General features: G+C 57.9%; 1 protein-coding gene across 1 annotated transcript in view; it reads left to right on the forward strand.

The window, feature by feature from the left end:
* Nucleotides 1–20,446, forward strand: part of DNAH1 (dynein axonemal heavy chain 1) — an 86,858-nt gene that overhangs the window by 63,480 nt on the left and 2,932 nt on the right. Inside the window, exons 48-74 of the mRNA XM_050781042.1 lie at nucleotides 1,650–1,828; nucleotides 2,933–3,163; nucleotides 4,584–4,780; nucleotides 5,265–5,400; nucleotides 6,336–6,544; nucleotides 6,810–6,981; nucleotides 7,731–7,922; nucleotides 8,283–8,393; nucleotides 9,107–9,292; nucleotides 9,609–9,800; nucleotides 11,104–11,271; nucleotides 11,355–11,546; nucleotides 11,742–11,873; nucleotides 12,391–12,516; nucleotides 13,859–13,978; nucleotides 14,103–14,252; nucleotides 14,367–14,527; nucleotides 15,385–15,610; nucleotides 15,751–15,946; nucleotides 16,255–16,406; nucleotides 17,389–17,585; nucleotides 17,839–17,987; nucleotides 18,237–18,391; nucleotides 18,472–18,603; nucleotides 19,277–19,447; nucleotides 19,531–19,710; nucleotides 19,781–19,957. Of these exons, the coding sequence (XP_050636999.1) occupies nucleotides 1,650–1,828; nucleotides 2,933–3,163; nucleotides 4,584–4,780; nucleotides 5,265–5,400; nucleotides 6,336–6,544; nucleotides 6,810–6,981; nucleotides 7,731–7,922; nucleotides 8,283–8,393; nucleotides 9,107–9,292; nucleotides 9,609–9,800; nucleotides 11,104–11,271; nucleotides 11,355–11,546; nucleotides 11,742–11,873; nucleotides 12,391–12,516; nucleotides 13,859–13,978; nucleotides 14,103–14,252; nucleotides 14,367–14,527; nucleotides 15,385–15,610; nucleotides 15,751–15,946; nucleotides 16,255–16,406; nucleotides 17,389–17,585; nucleotides 17,839–17,987; nucleotides 18,237–18,391; nucleotides 18,472–18,603; nucleotides 19,277–19,447; nucleotides 19,531–19,710; nucleotides 19,781–19,957 (4,589 nt within the window). The remainder of the gene's footprint in view (nucleotides 1–1,649; nucleotides 1,829–2,932; nucleotides 3,164–4,583; nucleotides 4,781–5,264; nucleotides 5,401–6,335; nucleotides 6,545–6,809; nucleotides 6,982–7,730; nucleotides 7,923–8,282; nucleotides 8,394–9,106; nucleotides 9,293–9,608; nucleotides 9,801–11,103; nucleotides 11,272–11,354; nucleotides 11,547–11,741; nucleotides 11,874–12,390; nucleotides 12,517–13,858; nucleotides 13,979–14,102; nucleotides 14,253–14,366; nucleotides 14,528–15,384; nucleotides 15,611–15,750; nucleotides 15,947–16,254; nucleotides 16,407–17,388; nucleotides 17,586–17,838; nucleotides 17,988–18,236; nucleotides 18,392–18,471; nucleotides 18,604–19,276; nucleotides 19,448–19,530; nucleotides 19,711–19,780; nucleotides 19,958–20,446) is intronic.

The following is a 20,446-nucleotide window of genomic DNA, read 5'->3' on the forward strand; positions in this document are numbered from 1 at the left end:
TCAGGCCTCCCCCATCCCTGGCTGCCCATTCTCAGATGGACTGGGCTTGGTCTCCAGCCTCTTCTCCCTCCAACCACACTCTCCTCCCTCTTCTCCCTCCAACCACACTCTCCTCAGACAGTCCCATCCCGCCTCTGACGGGGAAATCCATCTTTGTGCTGGCAACTCCCAAGTCTACATCCTCAGCCCAGACCTCTCCCCTCAACACCTGGCTCCGCATCTCCCTGAACCTGTCTAGAGCCAAACTCCTAAGTGCCCTGGTCCCTGCACTCTTCTCATCTCAGGCTTTGGCAGCTCCATCCTTCCAGGTGCTCCAGGCAAGATGGAGTCTTGGCACCATCCTCCATGCCCCCTTCCCTCGCCCCACAGCTCACCTGTCAGGAGTTCCCATAGGTTCTCCCTTAAGAATCCATCCTGATCAGCCACTGCTCACCACCCTGTCCTCGCCCACCTGGCCAGTGCTGCAGCCCTGCCATGGTCTCCTGGCAGCTGCCTTCTCCTGCCTAAGGTCTATCTTCTGCTTAAGGGCACAGGGACCCATGAAATCATTCCATCAGGCCACATTCCTCCTCTCTCACCCATCGCATCCAGGCAAGAGCCCGGGTCCTGACAGTGGTAGGGAAAGCCATCCTCAGTTCGCCCCACCTCGTCCTCTGATCTCACCGCCTCCTGCTCACCCCCTCATTGCTGGTCCTTAACATGCCAGGCCTGCTCCCACCTCTAGGCCTTTGCCCTTGCTTTTCCCTCTGCCTGGGACAATTTTTCTCCAGTTATGTGCGAGTTTGCATCTCACTTCTTTGCTTGACATCCCCTTCCTCAGTGAGGCCTCCCCCAGCGTTGCTGTAAAATCGCCCCCAAGCCCAACTCTGGCCATCCCCAGGCCCCTTTCCTGCTGCGGGGCTGCCCGTAGCCCTTGACACCTGTTTGCTGTCTTTGTTACTTGCTAATCCACTCATTGTCGGCCTCCCGACAAGAATGTCAGCTTGAGAGCGAGAAGTATGTCTGTTTGGGTCACTCTGTGCCCAGTTCCTGTGTCAACAGATAAGCCCCTCTCCTGCCCTTTCTTTCCATTTTTTCTACTTCTCACCAAGTTTCCACTGACAGAATTTGAGTTCCCAGCACAGAATTGGATAGTTTTCAAAGAACAGGCCGATAGGTGTGTGAGTGGTGAAAATGCAGGTTGAGAAGTGGGCAGCCCTGAAGTGGGTGGTGAGCCCTCAAGGTCGGGGGTGTGCTCCAGGCCTCCCCACACCCACCCTTAGGCATCTTGAGGCCTATGTGGACCATGAGACCCTCCCCACATGTGGCTCAGAGATGGAATGTTCAGGTCTGGGCACAGCCCCCGTAGGACAAGGCAGTAATGGCCCCGCCCAGCACTGACCACACGAGCACCCCCAATTCCATGATGAGTCCCAGTGCTCCGACAGGCCATGTTGGCATAAAGATATAGGGGGTGCAGAGCAGGAGATTCTTCACCTCCCCCACACTGGGGACATCCGAGACGGAGCCAAAGGGTACGTGGAATCCAAGCCTGAAGGCTGGGGAAGGGGCTTAGTGGGGGGCACAGCAAAGGCAAGGACGTCAGGACCTGCAGAGGCAACAGAGGGAGCTCCTGGCATGTGACCCAGGCCACTCTCCTATTCCCCCAGCCGGGGCCCCCCACATTGCCCACTTCACGGAGCCCCTTGTGGAAGCCACCATCATGGTGTATGCCACCATCACCTCCCAGCTGCTGCCCACTCCAGCCAAGTCCCACTACACCTTCAACCTGAGGGACCTCTCCAAAGTCTTCCAAGGCATGCTCATGGCTGATCCAGCCAAGGTCGAGGTGAGGACCGGGCAGGCACCCTCCCCAATGCCCACACTGCTCTCCCCATCCTCCCCAGCCCCACCAATCTCAGGCCTTCCTGCCCAAACAGGCCCTGGAACATGGGGATGCCAGGCCCCCCAGAGCCTAGCCTTGGTGCAGCTGAGCCCAGTCTTGTGGGTTGAACCCACACCTGGAATGGTGGCTGAGACAGGGATCACATGAGAGAGCCAGGGCAAGATGAGGGAGAAAGAGGGCTTCTGGTGTGGGCCCTGCATGTGAGAACGCTTGAGGGACAGTGAGCAGGGTGCCCTCTGGGAACCAAAAACACTCAGGTGGAAGGAGGGGGAAGTGTAGTAGGGAGCCAGGTGTCAGGAGCAGTGGCAGGGATGGGGCCAGGCACTAGACACGGTGGGGGGGCAGCATGGAGCTTAAATTTGTTCTAATGAGGAGCTGTGTGGGTGGGCAGGGGACAGACCTGCACTTTGGAATGGGACTGAGCGGCCAGTGTATGTGTAGCCCAGGCTAAGGAGATGGGGTGAGCAGGACAGAAGCTGGCCCTGGCCTTGTAGCCATGTTTATAGCCAACAAAGTCTACAGAAAAGGCTGGGAGCTTCCGGAGGGCAGTTCTGCCACCCAGGGAGATGCAAGGAAGCTGGGACAGAGGCGGCAGCAGAGATGGAGAGAGGGGCAGGTTCCGAGGAGATTTGTGGGTCATGTCAGTGTGGTTTGGTGGGTGGTTAGATGTGGGGTGTTGGGAAGGTATTAGGAGAATCAAGCATCGCTCACAGGCTTGGGGTTAGGGGAGCCACAGGGGGCTAAATGGTGGAAGTGAGGTGCTTGTGACAAACTAGCAGAGCCAGACACCCAGGAGGCACTTGGCCAGCTGGACTTGGAGCTGAGGCATGAGGAGGCCAGGCAGCACTGTGCAGTCCACTGCATCCTCAGCCAGCCAGCAGTCGCACTGGCCAGCAGCCCCCGCACACTGTGCCTGGGCCGTGGTAGGGGAGCCAGGCTCCAGTCAGGGCCCCAGGAACTGGGGTCCACCCTCCCTCGCCTAGTGCTTTGAGAGATAGCTGAGGGCTCGGGGGCCAAGGACAGGCACCGATGCTGGGGCTACCACAGGACCAAGTGCAGCTGCTGCGACTGTGGTATCATGAGAACTGCCGCGTGTTCCGGGACCGACTGGTGAATGAGGAGGACCGCAGCTGGTTCGACCAGCTCCTCAAGCGCTGCATGGAGCAGTGGGAGGTGACCTTTAACAAGGTGTGCCCCTTCCAGCCCATTCTTTATGGGGACTTCATGTCACCAGGCTCCGATGTCAAGTCCTACGAGCTCATCACCAGTGAGAGTAAGGTGAGGGGTCCAGGCAGGCGCCCTACCCCTGGTGGGGTCTTCTTCAATCTGCCTCCCTGGGGCCCAGGCCCCCTGCAGTCACCACTAACAGACCACCACACTGTAACCAGGGGGCCAGGATTCGGGATGAGAAGGCCAGCTCCAGGAGACTCCCAGCATGCCCTTGCTTTCTCTGGGTACCAGTTTCTTTGCTTATCTCTGAGAACCAGCCTGTGGTCCAGCTGAGATGGGCTCTAGACATAGGGGCAATCATCCCTCCACAGAGGGCTGGGTTGGGGGGCCTGGGGCCATGGTTCTGTTTCTCTCTATATGCATCCTTTCCTAGTTCCCAGAGCTCCCACCAGGGTCCCAGGGTCAGCACACCCTGGTGAGCCCCAGAAGGAGCAGGCAGGGCTCTGACTCACCTCTCAGGCCTCCATGTGTCCCTGGGTGAGGCCTCGTGCAGGGGGGCCTGGCTTCTTAAGGCCCAGCATCCCCACCATGCACAGGAGGAGCAGGGTACGCTGTGGCAGGTGAGCTCCCCATCAGGGAGGGCACCAGTACACGGTGCTCTGATCGCCTGAGCCCATGGCTGGAGTCACCCCAAAAGTGGCAGAAAGCAAGTTCCTACAAGGGACTGCCCCCAAGCCATCCCTAGATTGGACTGGTTGAGATTCCAAAGAAAGAAGCATTAAATTCCAGGGTAATCAGTCCAGAGCATTTATTAGGGGAACTCACTTATGGGGGAGAGCAGAGATGTTCTAGCTCAGTATGGTACGTCTGCAACGAAGGAGTCATATGAGTTATGGAGTTCACATGAGGACTGAAGGAATTTGGGTGGGCTGGGGCTAGCTTCTATGTGTTTAACAATATGCTTGATCCCTCAGTGGGTTTTGTTTTTGTTTTTGTTTGTGTGTGTGTGTGTGACTGAGTCTTGCTCCATCACCCAGGCTGGAGGGCAGTGGCACAAACTTGGCTTACTGCAGCCTCCACCTCATGGGCTCTATCAGTTGTCCCACCTCAGCCTCCCAAGTAGCTGGGACCACAGGCATGCACCAACATGCCCAGTTAATTTTTATATATATATTTTTTTGGTAGAGGCAGAGTTTTGCCATGTTGCCCAGGCTGGTCTTGAACTCCTGGGCTCGAGTGATCCTCCCGCCTTGGCTTCCCACAGTGCTGGGATTATAGGCATGAGCCACCGCACTAGGCCAATCCCTCAGTGTTTAGAGCAACAACCTAAGCAAGTTTATCAGTGTCTGGGAATGTTCAGCTTGGGCTCGAGCCTGCAGGGGAAACATGCAGCTGGCCAGGTCACAGGGTGATCAAGGCACCCATGCTTCTCGGTCAGGACAGAGAAGAAAGCAGGTGGGTGCGGGGGAGCGGGGAGACCTTACAGTAAGAGAAGCCCCGCCTTCGCCATCCTCACCTTGGTGCGCAGATGATGCAGGTGATTGAGGAGTACATAGAGGACTACAACCAGATCAACACGGCCAAGCTGAAGCTGGTCCTCTTCATGGACGCCATGAGCCACATCTGCCGCATCAGCCGCACCCTGCGCCAGGCGCTGGGCAATGCACTCCTGCTGGGTGTGGGTGGCAGTGGCCGCAGCTCCCTCACACGGCTCGCCTCGCACATGTGAGGGCCTCCGAGGCATGCTGGGCAGTGGGTGGCCGGGGCGGGCTGGCTGCTCGGTTTAACCCATGCTTTTGTACAGTGGTAGAGGCCTCAGGCAGCCCTGAAGCAGACCTGCACAGCCCACAGGCTTCTGGAAAGACTAGTAGCAGGACCTGGGCTGCAGGGAGAGGCAGCAGCAATGACCTGTGGTGCTGTGGGGAGGGAAGTGTAGAGCAGGCATCCCAGAGGGATTACTAGGGGAGGTGGCCAGGGCTGCTCTTAGAATCAGAGCTGGGAGGATGGAAGGGAAGGGCGTTTGGACCGAGGGAACAGCTTGGGCAAAGGTCTAGAGGCAAAAAAGCGGGTTCAGGGCCTGAAGGGCCTGCAGGTCTGCTCAGGATGGGAGCAGAACTCCAGGTGGTCGGGGTAGGGTGTGGCCACCCACCACCTTTCAGCGCCTGGCCCCAAGCCCCTAGCATGCTTCAACCCAAACTTCTGCCTCCAGGGCCGAGTACGAGTGCTTCCAGATTGAACTATCCAAGAACTACGGCATGCCCGAGTGGCGCGAGGATGTCAAGAAGGTCCTGCTCAAGGCGGGCCTTCAGAACCTACCCATCACCTTCCTGTTCTCGGACACCCAGGTGCCACTGCCACAGCAGAGGGCAGGGCTCGGGGGGCTGGACACAACCCCATCTGAGCATAGCATCCCAGAAGGTGGTCAGTCCTTCATGCCCAGCTCACTGTCAGTCAGGGCAGATCTCAGAAGAAACCGCCAGGACCAGGTGGGGCCACAGATGGGCAAGTTGAGAGCGTGAGACCAAACCCAACCTCTCAGAGCTAAGGTGGGGCATAGATCATCACTCATACCCCAAGGGTAAAGCAAGCCCTGGTAGCATAGCACCCCACTCACTGGCCAATGGCATCCCACCTCAAGGACCACAGGGCTTGTCCCCAAAGTGCTGGAGACCCATGGCTTCCCTGTTCCCTCTTGGAGTGACATGAGGCTTCTCCCTAGATCTCTGAGAGGTTGTCTAGGGTCACAAGACAGAACAGGCTTCCACCTGGCTGGTGGTCAGGGTTGGGCCCAGGGGCCCAGGCTGAAGCCCCCAAACGTGCCCCACCCTGGACAAAGGCCCCTCTGCTCACAGCCCTGTCCTAACCCCAGAACTCCCTTCAAGGCAGCCACTGTGTGAGTCAGGAAAGGGAGGATGCCATCTAACACAAGCCGGGCCCAGGCTGTATGAGATGGGCAAGGACCTATCTCTGCCCATGGCAATGGTTTCCTCTTGTGAGTAAACTGAGGCATGGAGAGGGGTGAAGAGGAAGATGCCAAATCCCCCACTGAGGACCCAGGGTCCTGCTGCAACCCGGTGGTTTTCATAGCTTCTGTACGGGGGCAAATCCTAGACTATGAATACGGGCTAGTCTCTTATGAGGTCACTTGTGTGACTCTGGGCTTCTCTGAGCCTTAGTGGTGCAGTCTGTCAAATGGAGCTGTTGTGAAGGTCCAACAAAACTATGGTCATGAAGTCCAACTTGCAGGGGCTTAGCTCCCCAACCCTTCACTCCTCCCCAGATCAAGAACGAATCCTTCCTGGAGGATATCAACAACGTCCTAAACTCCGGTGACATTCCCAACCTCTATACCGTGGATGAGCAGGACCAGATCGTCAGCACCATGCGGCCCTATGTCCAGGAGCAGGGCCTGCAGCCCACCAAGGCTAACCTCATGGCTGCTTACACTGGACGTGTGCGCAGTAACATCCACATGGTGCTGTGCATGAGGTACAGGCAGCTGTCGCCAGGCTGCGCCGGGGCAGCGGAGCTGGGTGTGTACAGGGCTTGGCCCCAGGGACACTGGACACCACGCGCTGGAGCCTGAGATGAGGAGACGCAGCCCTGGGCCTGGCCATCATGTCGTTGGGCCCAGGCTGTTGTGCTGCTCTGTCCTGGCTGCCATGCCACAGGGCTGTGCAAGGACCCTGGGTCCTGGGCTCCTGGGGGCACTGGTCAGTGTCTCTGGACCTCATTTGGATTTCTGGCTTTCCAGCCCCATCGGAGAGGTCTTCCGAGCTCGTCTGAGGCAGTTTCCTTCCCTGGTCAACTGCTGTACCATCGACTGGTTTAACGAGTGGCCGGCAGAGGCCCTGAAGTCTGTAGCCACCATGTTCCTCAATGAGATCCCAGAACTGGAATCCTCCCAGGAAGAAATCCAAGGACTGGTGGGTGTCTTGGTGAAGCTCAGGCCCTTGGGGAGAACTGTTTAGTTTGAGGCATGGGCTCAGGGTCACCAAGGTCTGGGTGAGATTCCCAGGCCCACCACAGAGGGTAAGCTTTTGGTCAGGCTGTGCTTCCTGTCTAAGCCTCCGTTTCCTCATCTGTAAATGGGCAGTGCCACAGGTCATCACAGTGATTAGAGTGCTGGGAACACAGCTGCATGGGTACTGTTTCCCTTATTCCCTGAGGGCTTCATGGTGCTTTCTTCCAAGAACCCCCTGATAGAACTCCAGAAGATGGGGATGTAGATTTGCCTGGTCCAACCTGAGACCGTGACAGTCCCAACATTTCCCTGCCCAGCTGTGCTGAGGCCTTGGGCCCTCTCTCCCCCTAGATCCAGTATCTGAGGAGGCAACCCCTCAGGGCTCTCAGAGACAGGCAGGTCATGGGGGCTGTGACAAGACCACTGGGCCAAGAGCTGGGAGAAACCTAGGTCCAAGTTCAAAGCCAGCCCTGCCCTTGATAGCTATGTGAATTTGAACTAACCTCTGGACTTCCCTGGGCCTGGGGTTTTTCATCTGCACAAAAGGTGACCTTGACCTGGAGGTCGTGAGGCTCACAGAGTGAGTGTGAGAGGCATGGAGGTTCCTGCTGTGGCGCCCTCCTCGGCCCAGGCTGCAGTGGCTGTGGGCACCCACTCCCTGTCTTTCTTGGGGCCTCTACCAGGCCGGCATCCATGGTCTCACTCCCCCAGATCCAGGTCTGTGTGTACATCCACCAGTCAGTGTCCAAGAAGTGCATCGAGTACCTGGCAGAGCTGACCCGCCACAACTATGTGACCCCCAAGAGCTACTTGGAGCTGCTTCATATTTTCTCCATCCTCATCGGGCAGAAGAAACTGGAGCTGAAAACTGCCAAGAACCGCATGAAGAGCGGCCTCAACAAGGTGGGCCCAGGCGAGTCCCCGTGGACAAGGCCAGCTGCCTGCAGGCTACCTGCTGACTCAGCCCTAACTCCAGGGTGACACTGCGCTCGGCCTTTCAAACTGCAGCCCACATTGTTGAAGTGGGTGGCTTCCCCCCTCGTCAAAAGCATAAAAGTTGCCAGTCAAGGGCCAGGCCAGAGCAGGGCACCCCACAGATACTAGGGGGACTGATGCCCTTCCTCTGGGGTTGTCTGGGCAACTTGGGGGCCACTGAACCTGCCAGCCACAGCCTTTCTCTCATGAATGAGGGTGGCCCAGCAGGCCCTGTGCTCTCTCTGTCCCCTGCCACACCTGTTTTCCTCTCTGTGCCCCGACCCCCAGCTGCTGCGCACTTCTGAGGACGTAGCCAAGATGCAGGAGGACCTGGAGAGTATGCACCCCCTGCTGGAGGAGGCTGCCAAGGACACCATGCTCACCATGGAGCAGATCAAGGTTGGGGTGCTCCTGAGCCCCTCCCTGATGCCTGACTCTGAGGAAGCTCAGCACCCTCACACAGGCACAGGCTTGCTAGCTGCTTGGCCCCCGCAAGTCATCTGGCCTCCTTGTGCCCCAGCTTCCTCAATCAGTAGTCATCCATTTAGTCATGGAATGTTTGCCTGGTAGCTCTTCTGTGCCAGGCACTGCACTGGGCAGGGGGTCGGTGAGGAGCAAGGCAGAGGAATCCAAACGATTCCAATAACCACAACCCGGAGTCTGCCCAGCACAGGGCCCCGCGTTGGAGGGCCTGATCCTCACAGCAGACCTTGCAGTTTGTGTATTCCTTATGACAACTTTCTGGAAGGAATAGTCAAGTATCCTGCTCAGCAAAGTCAGCGCATTGCAAAATTTCCCAGCAGATAGAAGCTGGAAGAAAGGCAGGAGGAAGGTCTTTCTCTGTCTTGCATGAAGGTGCCTGCAGGCTTAGGGGGCCCTGCCTGTGGGGCACTGATATCCAAACTTGTAAGGCCCCCAGCCACACGTCAGGTCCGTGGTGAGCACTCAGGAGGTGGAAGGGACTCCTGATATTCCCAGGCCTCTCTGGCCTATCACAGCTGGAGGGCCCTTGGAGAACAGGGCACCCCAACGCTCATTTCCTTCCATCTGAGGAGACTGAGATGCAGAGAAGAGAAAAGGGAAGAGGACAGCCCTGTGTCTCCCATCCCCAGGTGGATACGGCCATCGCCGAGGAGACCCGGAATTCAGTGCAGACAGAGGAGATCAAAGCCAACGAGAAGGCCAAGAAGGCACAAGCTATTGCCGATGATGCTCAGAAGGACCTGGACGAGGCGTTGCCGGCCCTGGATGCGGCACTGGCCAGCCTGCGCAACCTCAACAAGAACGACGTGACTGAGGTGGGCAGCAGGGCATCTCCTGGCATTCCCTCTCATATGCTTCTGTCCTCAGGCCCTCCTTCTGCACATCCCCTGGGACCCAGCTGCCTGCCCCGCCCTCCTCGTTCCAGCCCCCAGGGCCCAGGTAGGAGTATGGGTACCTGGGTTGAGGAGCAGGAGGAACTGTGGGCTGAGGCCAACCTCGGTGGATCTCTGGATCTGCCCGTGTCCTGTGGTAGTAGGGACTTGGTTGGTAGGGCCAACCTTTCTGTCAGGGTCCCTGCCCAGGGGTGCCCACTGGGTCTGAGTCTTCCCCACTTGGTGGCTGGGCCTGCAGGTACGTGCCATGCAGCGGCCACCCCCAGGCGTGAAGCTGGTCATAGAAGCTGTGTGCATCATGAAAGGCATCAAGCCCAAGAAGGTGCCTGGAGAAAAGCCAGGCACCAAGGTGGATGACTACTGGGAGCCTGGCAAGGGACTGCTGCAGGACCCGGGCCGCTTCCTCGAGAGCCTTTTCAAGTTTGACAAGGTAAGCATGCCAGGCACCCTGGCCAGCCAGCAAGTGAGGACAAGGCCTGCCCGGCAGGACAGTGAAGCTGGAGAGGAGCCTGCCCCACCACAGCATCTGCATGTGCAGTGGCCTCTGTCCCGTCTCTCTCTGTCCACCTCCCCACCACCAGCACCACACAAGTGCCTGAGGGCCACGCAGATGGCTGGAACCAGAGCCCGGCCCCAAGGAGTTCTCAGTCTGAGGGTGACAGACCCACCCACAGAAAGGTATTGAGGAAATTGGGACCTGGACAGGCTCCTGTGCCGTATAGGAAGTCACCCATGGTCATTCCAAGTCTCCACAGCCTGGGGATTCTCTTTCATGCCCTTTCTTCCCAGCAACCCCCAGGCCTTGGCCAAGACCTTCACCATCTGCCCAGTCATTCCCTCTCTCCCTCAGCCTCAGCACCTGGGGCCCAGCTTCCCTGTCTGTCTCTGGGTTTCTCTGTCCATCTGGGGCCATCAGTATCCTTGGGCATGTGCTCTCTCGGGGGCTGTGCCATGGTTAAGTAGCCTGGAGCTCATAGCCCCTTAGCTCTGCAGCCCAGAAATTAGCTAGGGGGTAGCTGCCTGTCCCACACAGGCCACCATCCACTGTGTGTCAGTATCAGGCCCTGGGCACATCCCACACCCATTTCAGCAGCATCTGGACTCCTTATGGGCTATCCCACCCCTCCTTCTCCTCTTCCATCAGACAGGAAACTAGAGGCCCCACAGGCCTAATCAAGTCCCTCTGAGAGAAGCGCCCAAGTCAGGAGTGCTCAAGGCTGGTGCTTAGGCTCCCCGGGGCCCACGCTCTGACCTCTGGGAGCTCATGAGCAATGCAAATACCTGGGCCTATTATGAATTACAGGGCTGGACTCTCCCTGGGTGGGACAAGAGCCCCAGGGGATGGCGTCAGCTCTTGAGGTTGAACATGAGCCTGGTGGGCCTCAGAACCACTCACTCATCCCAATACCTGCTGATGGGCTTGCTTTCAGAAAGTAGCCCTTGCCTCTAAATGAGCTTTTAAGTGAGGTCTTGTGTGTTATGGGCTCTCGAGACTGCCACAGTATACCAAGGAAGACCTCCCTAATCATATGATCTAAAATCCTGGGGACCAAAGATTCCTTTCTGGCCAGCCTTTCTGGGCTATGTTGTTCCTTAAGGAGAAAGAATCTATACTGAGGCCTGCACAGGGCATAAAAGTCAGGGCGTCCCTCGGCAGGCCCCACCTCCCAGCAGAGCCCTTCCCCTGTCACCTTTGAGAAGCAACCTCTTGAGGCCCAGGCTTCCCACCTCAGGACAACATTGGGGACGTGGTAATCAAAGCCATCCAGCCGTACATCGATAATGAAGAGTTCCAGCCAGCCGCCATTGCCAAGGTGTCCAAGGCTTGCACCTCCATCTGCCAGTGGGTGCGCGCCATGCACAAGTACCACTTCGTGGCCAAGGCCGTGGAGCCCAAGCGGGTGAGGGCTGAGTGGAGTTGGTTGGGGTATGCTCCCCTCCCCGGGGTACTTGGCGAGCTAACCCTGCGCCCTTCGCCCCACAGCAAGCCCTGCGGGAGGCCCAGGACGACCTGGGGGTGACACAGCGGATCCTGGATGAGGCAAAACAGCGCCTTCGTGAGGTGGAGGACGGCATCGCCACAATGCAGGCTAAGTACCGGGAATGCATTACCAAGAAGGAGGAGCTGGAGCTGAAGTGTGAGCAGTGTGAGCAGCGGCTGGGCCGCGCTGGCAAGGTATGCACCCTTCTCCTGCAAGGCCTGCGGGTGGGCCTGCCCCAGACAGGGGCCAGAAGGGACCAGGGCGAGGGTGGGTCTTGGGGTGGCTGTCCACACCCCCTCCCTGGCAACCCCAGGTGCTACAGCGGGTAGGTCAGCCCCAGGCCCCTAGCCCAGCCTCCCAGAGCCCACGCCACGGGGCTGCCCCTCCAGCTCATCAACGGGCTGTCGGATGAGAAGGTGCGCTGGCAGGAGACGGTGGAGAACCTTCAGTACATGCTCAACAACATCTCTGGCGATGTCCTGGTGGCCGCCGGCTTTGTGGCCTACCTGGGCCCCTTCACGGTAAGAAGTCCCCACCTGTGTCTCTGACCAGCCTCGCCTTCCCAAAGAGACCCTTCCTCCTGGAGGCCTCGCCTCCAATGACAGGCAGCCTGCAGGTGGCTCTCCCCTCACTCAGTCATTCAACAAGCACTTAGCAGGCTCCCTCTCTGAGCCAGGCACTGTAAAGCACTGGGAATACAGCAGTGTACAAAACAGCCAGAAAAGCCACCTAGTGGGAACATAGAAGAGCTCACACTTCTGCACTTGCTGCGTGCCAGGCACTATTCTAAACATGCCATCTGTGTCCCATTTAATCCTCATAGCCGCCACTACAGGCGGGCATCGTTAGCATTTCACAGATGAAGGGCTGAGGTTTGTGGAGGCCAAGAAATTCACCCAAAGTGGGATTAGAATGCAGGTATCTGGCTCCATGTCTGAGCTCAGGTCTCTGTAACTGCCAAGGACTGTGGCTTAGTGGGAGTTGGGAGGTCTCTGTGGGTGTCGTGGTGGAGTGGTCCTGAGTCTGGCATCTCCCCAGGGCCAGTACCGCACAGTGCTCTACGACAGCTGGGTCAAGCAGCTCAGGAGCCACAACGTCCCACACACCTCCGAGCCCACGCTAATCGGGACACTGGGGAACCCTGTGAAGATCCGCTCGTGGCAGGTGCCCACCCCAGGGGCAGGAATGCCCAGGCAGGGCCTGTGGTGTGGTCCAGGCTGGGCCAGGAGCCTTCTGCCTCCTTCCTACCCTGCTTTCCAGGGCCTGGCTCGGAGCTGCCTCTGCTGAACCCTCCTGTCCAGCAAGAGGGTGGTGGGTAGGAGAGGAGAAGAAAGCTGGACTGAGTGTGGCACAGCTAAATGTGGGGAGAGGGATTAGGGGTACTTTTAAGAGTGTGATGGGCCGGGCATGGTGGCTCACGCTTGTAATCCCAGCATTTTGGGAGGCCAAGGTGGGTGGATCACCTGAGGTGAGGAGTTCGAGACCAGCTTGGCCAACATGGTGAAAACCCGTCTCTACTAAAAATATAAAAATTAGCCAGGTGTGGGGGCACAAGCCTATAATCCCAGCTACTCAGGAGGCTGAGGCAGGAGAATTGGCTTGAACCCAAGAGGTGGAGGTTGCAGTGAGCAAAGATTGTGCCACTTCACTCCAGCCTGAGTGACAGAGCGAGACTCTGTCTCAAAAAAAAAAAAAAAAAAAAAAAAAAAAAAAATGGGTTGGGTGGAGGTTGAGAAGCAGCATCCACAGTCGGATTTAGAAGGGTTGTCTGGTCGGATGCAGTGTAATCCCAGCACTTTGGGAGGCCAAGGCAGGTGGATTGCTTGAGCCCAGAAGTTCGAGACTAGTCTGGGCAACATGGCAAAACCCTGTCTCTACTAAAAATTCAAAAATTAGCCAGGCATGGTGGTACATGCCTGTAGTCCCAGCTACTGGGGAGACTGAGATGGGAGGGTCACCTGAACCCAGGAGGTGGAGGCTCCAGTGAGCCAAGATCTTGCCATTGCCAAAAAAGAAAAGAAAAGGTTTCCTAAAGGAAGTGTCTGAGCAAGACTCCGAAGGGCAGGGAGAGTTGGCAAAGAGAGGGAACCAAGAGGCCATAGGCAGAGGCCAGGCGTGGGCAGAGGTCAGGAGGGTCAGTGGGGTATGGGCTCCATGAAGATGGTCTCACCAAGCGAGCACTCAGTAGGCAAGAGGACAGAAAGGCACAGCGAAGGAGGGCATTTCTGTCTGTGGATTTCTCTGTCCATCTGGGGCCATCAGTGTCCTTGGGCCTGTGCTCTCTCAGGGGCTGTGCCATGGTTAGGTATCCAGCCCAGGAGCGGGGGAGAGGCAGGAGTCCTGGGGTGAGGCCTTGCCCACATTGTTACCTGCCCGCAACCTCCAAGGGGATGCAGTAAGGAGAGGGAAGTCCATAGCCAAAGCACGAGGCTGGGAGATGCTGATGCCCCCAGTGACCCTGCTTGCAGGAAAGCCCTGACCTAGTCCAGTGCCTGGCTCTCCACAGATCGCTGGCCTCCCCAACGACACACTTTCAGTGGAGAACGGGGTCATCAACCAGTTTTCCCAGCGCTGGACCCACTTCATTGACCCTCAGAGCCAGGCCAACAAATGGATCAAGAACATGGTGAGCCCACCCACCAGGCACCACCACCCCATCCCAGCCAGGCATAGCAAGGGTAATGGTGAGCAGCAGAGCCTCAGGCTGGCTGTCAGTCCCTACAACCTCTTCTTTCACCCTTTCCTTACAGGAGAAGGACAATGGGCTAGACGTGTTCAAGTTGAGTGACCGTGACTTCCTGCGCAGCATGGAGAACGCCATCCGCTTTGGAAAACCATGTCTCCTGGAGAACGTGGGCGAGGAGCTGGACCCGGCCCTGGAGCCTGTGCTGCTCAAGCAGGTGAGTCTGCAGTGGTGATGGCAGGGTGGCTGTAGGCCTGGACAGGGCAGTCCCCTCCCCCTGCCCCACTGGTGATGCTTAGGCCATAGTACCCACCAGTCCCACCTGCCACAGACGTACAAGCAGCAGGGAAACACGGTGCTGAAGCTGGGGGACACGGTGATCCCCTACCATGAGGACTTCAGGATGTACATCACCACCAAGCTGCCCAACCCACACTACACGCCCGAGATCTCTACCAAACTCACCCTTATCAACTTCACCCTGTCGCCCAGGTAAGCCCCCACCCCTGGGAACCCCCAAGCATCAGCTCTGACTCTGCCTGCCCAGCTGCCCCTCTCCCACCCCCAGGTCGGGAGTCAGTGGGACTTTCCCCCACTCAAAGTCTCCACCAGTTTCCCCCCAGGCACTCACATTCCAAGCCTTTCTAGCCCTTCCACCAGCTCCTCCTACCCACCACTGTTTCCACCTAAGAACCTTCATCCCACCTCATCAGATCCCTGGCCAAGGTCCCCAGCCTCTGTGTCTAGCACCAGCCTCACCTCCTTCAGGGACCCCTTCTCTCCTGCTGAGCCCTCACCAGGCCCTGTGCCCTCATCCTCAGAGCTGCCCCAGAGCCCTGAGTCGGGCACACTCTGGCTCCCTGAACCCAAATACCCTGCTTCTTACCTTTGCTGCCACAAGCCCAGACACTGTGGTTTTCACGGGCCATCCACACACAGCCCACAGCCCACAGGCCTGCTTTGTGCTAAGGCCTCCATTTCAGTGGTCAGTGTGAACCTCTCCACAAAGCAGGGGGCAAAAACACCCTGAAGGCTTGCTCCGGGTATCACAGCCCCTCCTGCCAAGGAGGTATTGTCCTGAGACCCCAGCCATTCACACATCCAACTGCTCAGCCCCTTCTAGGATTACAGGCTGCCCCGCAAGGTCTCACTGAGAACTGGTATCTTTGAAGGCAGGCTCTGCACTAGCCCTGAAGCCTGAGATGGAGGCTAGGCCTCCTAGGACAACACTGGCAAGGATGCTAGGCTCTTGGAGCCCTAGAAGCACAGGTGGATAAGTGAGCAGGTTCACAGCTGGCCCTCTGGCGCCCACCAGGTAGTACAGACTTGGTGTCCCCTCCCCCCGGCAGTGGCCTAGAGGACCAGCTACTGGGCCAGGTAGTGGCAGAGGAGCGACCCGACCTGGAGGAGGCCAAGAACCAGCTGATTATCAGTAATGCCAAGATGCGCCAGGAGCTGAAGGACATTGAGGACCAGATCCTGTACCGGCTCAGCTCTTCCGAGGGCAACCCTGTAGATGACATGGAACTCATCAAGGTGCTGGAAGCCTCCAAGATGAAAGCTGCTGAGATCCAGGTCAGCCGCTGCCTGCCCCCCTACCTGCCCTGGGCGTGCCCCGGGCCTGCCCCCCACTTCTCCCTGTCTGCCCTAGGCCTGCCCCCCAAACCCTCTGCCTTCTGCTCTTTGACCCCTCCCCCCACCCACTGCACCCACAGGCCAAGGTCAGGATTGCAGAGCAGACGGAGAAGGACATCGACCTGACACGCATGGAGTACATACCCGTGGCTGTCCGCACCCAGATCCTCTTCTTCTGTGTGTCTGACCTGGCCAACGTGGACCCCATGTACCAGTACTCCCTCGAGTGGTTTCTCAACATCTTCCTCTCGGGCATCGCCAATTCAGAGAGAGCAGGTAGCACCGGCATGCCAGGCTCCCACCCTGTACAGATATGACCCATGTGGACACATTTCCACTGTGGGGCACACACAGACTCACAACTGTGTTCACTGGCATACACTCTCCTCTTAGACTCACAATACATAAGAATGCACACAGCACTCCTACCCTCCTCAGAGCCCCTTCACTGGGAACACCAAGTGCCCAAGGGGAAGCCCAGGCTGCCCCTATGGCTGCTGGGGAGACTGGCTAGGCTGGGCTGGAAGCCGGGGCTCTTCCTTCCTCTCACCTCTCCGCGCTGCCATCACTTCTCCACTCCACAGACAACCTGAAGAAGCGCATCTCCAACATCAACCGCTACCTGACCTACAGCCTCTACAGCAACGTCTGCCGCAGTCTCTTTGAGAAGCACAAGCTGATGTTTGCCTTCCTGCTGTGTGTTCGCATCATGATGAACGAAGGCAAAATCAACCAGGTGCTGGCAGAGATGCCGAGGACAGACTGCCTGAGGGGTGGCCCTGTGGCAGGGCCTGAGAATAGGCTGGAAGGAAAGGGAAAGCCAGGCATGAGGGCGCCACAAGAGCAAAGGGGCAGAGGAAACACAATTCCTTGATTTAAAACAGCCAGGGCTGGGCACGGTGACTCACACCTGCAATCCCAGCACTTTGGGAGACTTAGGTAGGTGTATCACTTGAGGCCAGGAGTTCAAGACCACCCTGGTCTCTACTAAAAATACAAAAATTAGCTGAGTGTGGTGGTGCATGCCTGTAATCCCAGCTACTCAGGAGGCTGAGGCAGGAGGATCGCTTGAACCCAGAAGGTGGAGGTTGCAGTGGGCTGAGATCGTGCCACTGCACTCCAGCCTAGAAGACAGAGCAAGACTCTGTCTCAAAATAAATAAATAAATAAAAACAGCCAGAAGACCCTGGGTTAATTGTGCTCCAACCAATGGCTCAAGGTTCAAGAAGGCCAATGCTGTGAGCACAGGCCTTCTCGAGCCTTGAGTGTGCTGGTGAGCACGAAGACTGTCCCCAGGGACAGACTGTCCTGAGCCTCCCACACCTGCTTGGCCAGGAACTCACACTCTCATGAAGCCCCACGCATTTCGTGGTGCAGTGGAAAGCCCTGCCGAGACAGTGAGAGTGACAGCCACCACTGCCAGAGCCCTAACTGCATGCCTGGCACAGGACTCTGGCCTGGGAAGCAGTCAACCTTCTGATTCTTTCTACTCCCAAATGAGAAGGCAGAGGCCCAGAGAAGTCACATCTCTTGCCCTAAAGGCACACAGTCAGGAAAAGGCAGGGTGGGAACACTAACCCAGACCTGTTTGACTACCACCCCCAAGGGAGACTCAGTTTCTCCAGGTGAGGGTGGTTGGAGAGACACTACTGGGTGGGGGTGCCCAGAGCAGGAGGAGCTGAGGGCCTGAGCATGAGCCTCCTCCTGTCCCCTGCCAGAGTGAGTGGCACTACCTCCTGTCCGGGGGCTCCATCCAGATCATGACTGAGAATCCAGCACCGGACTGGCTGTCAGACCGGGCCTGGCGAGACATCCTAGCACTCTCGAACCTGCCAAACTTTTCCTCCTTCTCTTCCGACTTCGTGAAGCACCTCTCAGAATTCCGGGTCATCTTCGACAGCCTTGAGCCCCACCGGTTAGCTGGGCCCCAGAATATGGCAGGATGAGCCCATCGAGGGGACGAGTCCCTAGGAAAGTCTTGTCTGAGAGCCTTCTCTAGGGGGCCACCCAGGGTTGCCCAGCAGCTGTGGCCACATCTCCTCTGTGCCCCCAGTGCTGTATCCCTGGGATAGCCCACTCTCCCCAGCTGTCCAGCCAGCCGAATCCCTAGGGCCACCAACCTCCTTCCAACAGGCTGGCTCTCAGGGAGGTGTGGGCTACTATTGCAGGGAGCCTTTGCCTGGCATCTGGGACAAGTACCTAGACCAGTTTCAGAAGCTGCTAGTCCTCCGCTGCCTGCGCGGGGATAAGGTTACCAACGCCATGCAGGACTTTGTGGCCACCAACCTGGAACCACGCTTCATTGAGCCCCAGGCAAGTGCTGGCACCCTGGCAGGACTGGCACCTTGAGCTCGTCCCCGCCCTGGGTCCTAGGGCCCTGGCTGCATCTGGACAGACTACTTGGCCAGGCCAGGACCCCTGCTTGCTCCCTAAAGGCTCTGAGAGGTTCCAGCCCCCACCAGGAAGCCACTGGGGACCACTCTGAGAACCCCAGATCCCCCTCCCTTGCCCTGATCGCTCTGCAGCCCCAGGTGGTCTCAGCATCTCCCCCTGCCCTTGCAGACAGCCAACCTGTCAGTGGTGTTCAAAGACTCCAACTCCACCACGCCCCTCATCTTTGTGCTGTCACCCGGCACAGACCCTGCTGCCGACCTCTACAAGTTTGCCGAAGAAATGAAGTTCTCCAAAAAGCTCTCTGCCATCTCCCTGGGCCAGGGGCAGGTCAGGGCTAGGCAGGGAGGAAGGGAGTGGGCTGGGGGATGGGCTAGCTGCCCCCCTGCTCAGTGCTCCTGCCCCTGCAGGGCCCTCGGGCAGAAGCCATGATGCGCAGCTCCATAGAGAGGGGCAAGTGGGTCTTCTTCCAGAACTGCCACCTGGCACCAAGCTGGATGCCAGCCCTAGAACGCCTCATTGAGCACATCAACCCCGACAAGGTGTGTTGCCCTGCCCATCACAGGCCCACTGGGGCCTCCTCTGCATCCATCAGGGACTAACGAGGCAGAAATAAGAGAATCATGCAAAGCACTCTGCCGCATGTGCTCGGCAACTGACATGTGCCACGCATTGACGTCCTTAATCCTCTCAATCCACCCCCACCCCCAGTTACCTGTACAAGTGGTGATGTGACTTGCCCAGGGACACGCAGCACAGACTGTGACCTGGGACTTGCCAAAGCCCCTTTTTCTTTTTTTAGATGGAGTCTCACTCTGTCACCAGGGCTGGAGTGCAGTGGTGCGATCTCGGTTCACTGCAACCTTCACCTCCCGGGTTCAAGTGATTCTTCTGCCTCAGCCTCCTGAGTAGCTAGGATTACAGGCGCCCACCACTACGTCCAGCTAATTTTTTGTGTTTTTAGTGGAGACAGGGTTTCACCATGTTAGCCAGGCTGTTCTCAAACTCCTGACCTAGTGATTCGCCTGTCTTGGCCTCCCAAAGTGCTGGGATTACACACGTGAGCCACTGCGCCCAGCCAAAAGCCCAATTTTTAACCAGTTGTCTGTGCAGCCGCGTCTGACCCACCTCAGGGTCCCTGAGCAGGAGGCAGCCTGGTGTCAGGATGGCCACCAGGCATGGATCTCAATGCTCACGTGGAGCCATGGCCATCAGGTACACAGGGACTTCCGCCTCTGGCTCACCAGCCTGCCCAGCAACAAGTTCCCAGTGTCCATCCTGCAGAACGGCTCCAAGATGACCATTGAGCCGCCACGCGGTGTCAAGGCCAACCTGCTGAAGTCCTACAATAGCCTTAGTGAAGACTTCCTCAACTCCTGCCACAAGGTGAGGCACACTTGGGCACACAGGCCCATCATACCTGGCCCCTGTCCCGGCTCCTCACCTCCGCTGCCTCCCACCTCCCCCAGGTGATGGAGTTCAAGTCTCTGTTGCTGTCTCTGTGCTTGTTCCATGGGAATGCCCTGGAGCGCCGTAAGTTTGGGCCCCTGGGCTTCAACATCCCCTATGAGTTCACGGACGGAGACCTGCGCATCTGCATCAGCCAGCTCAAGATGTTCCTGGACGAATATGATGACATCCCCTACAAGGTGGGCCTGGGGCAGACTGGGACTTGGGGGACTGGGCACTTAGGGGAGCCCTCACCCACCCACCCCATAGGTCCTCAAGTACACGGCAGGGGAGATCAATTACGGGGGCCGTGTCACTGATGACTGGGACCGGCGCTGCATCATGAACATCCTGGAGGACTTCTACAACCCTGACGTGCTCTCCCCTGAGCACAGCTACAGTGCCTCGGGCATCTACCACCAGATCCCACCCACCTATGACCTCCACGTGAGTCCAGCCCAAAGGGCTACACAGGAGGGGCCTGCTAGGCTGGGGTTCTAGGGTACCATGAGCACCTTGGTGCTGGGTGGGAGGAGACGCAGCCCCCACCCTCCATCAGCGTTCTTTTCATCAATCAATCCATCCCACGAAGACAGCCTTGGCGAGGGAGTCAGTCCCTGCCCAATGGGGCTCGTCTCTGTGAGTGAACCCCTGGTCAGCCACTTCCTGGGTAGAATTACTCAGTGGAGGCTTGGGGCAGCTCCTCCAAGATGGTAACAAGGCTCAGACTCCACAGTCAGGGAGGGCTGCCACAGAAATGACGCTTCCCCTAAGATGTGTGGGGAGAAGCCATGAGCCAGGGCTGGGTTGTGTGGGTCATCAGTGCAAAAGGCCTGTGGCAGGAAGGAGCCTGACAAATTTGGGCCACTGAATAGAGGGGCAGGGAATGGATGGCAGTAACAAGGGGGCTGGGAGGGAAGCAAGGGCCATGCCACA

Source organism: Macaca thibetana, chromosome 2 (genome assembly GCF_024542745.1).
Source record: "Macaca thibetana thibetana isolate TM-01 chromosome 2, ASM2454274v1, whole genome shotgun sequence".
Taxonomy (NCBI): domain Eukaryota; kingdom Metazoa; phylum Chordata; class Mammalia; order Primates; family Cercopithecidae; genus Macaca; species Macaca thibetana.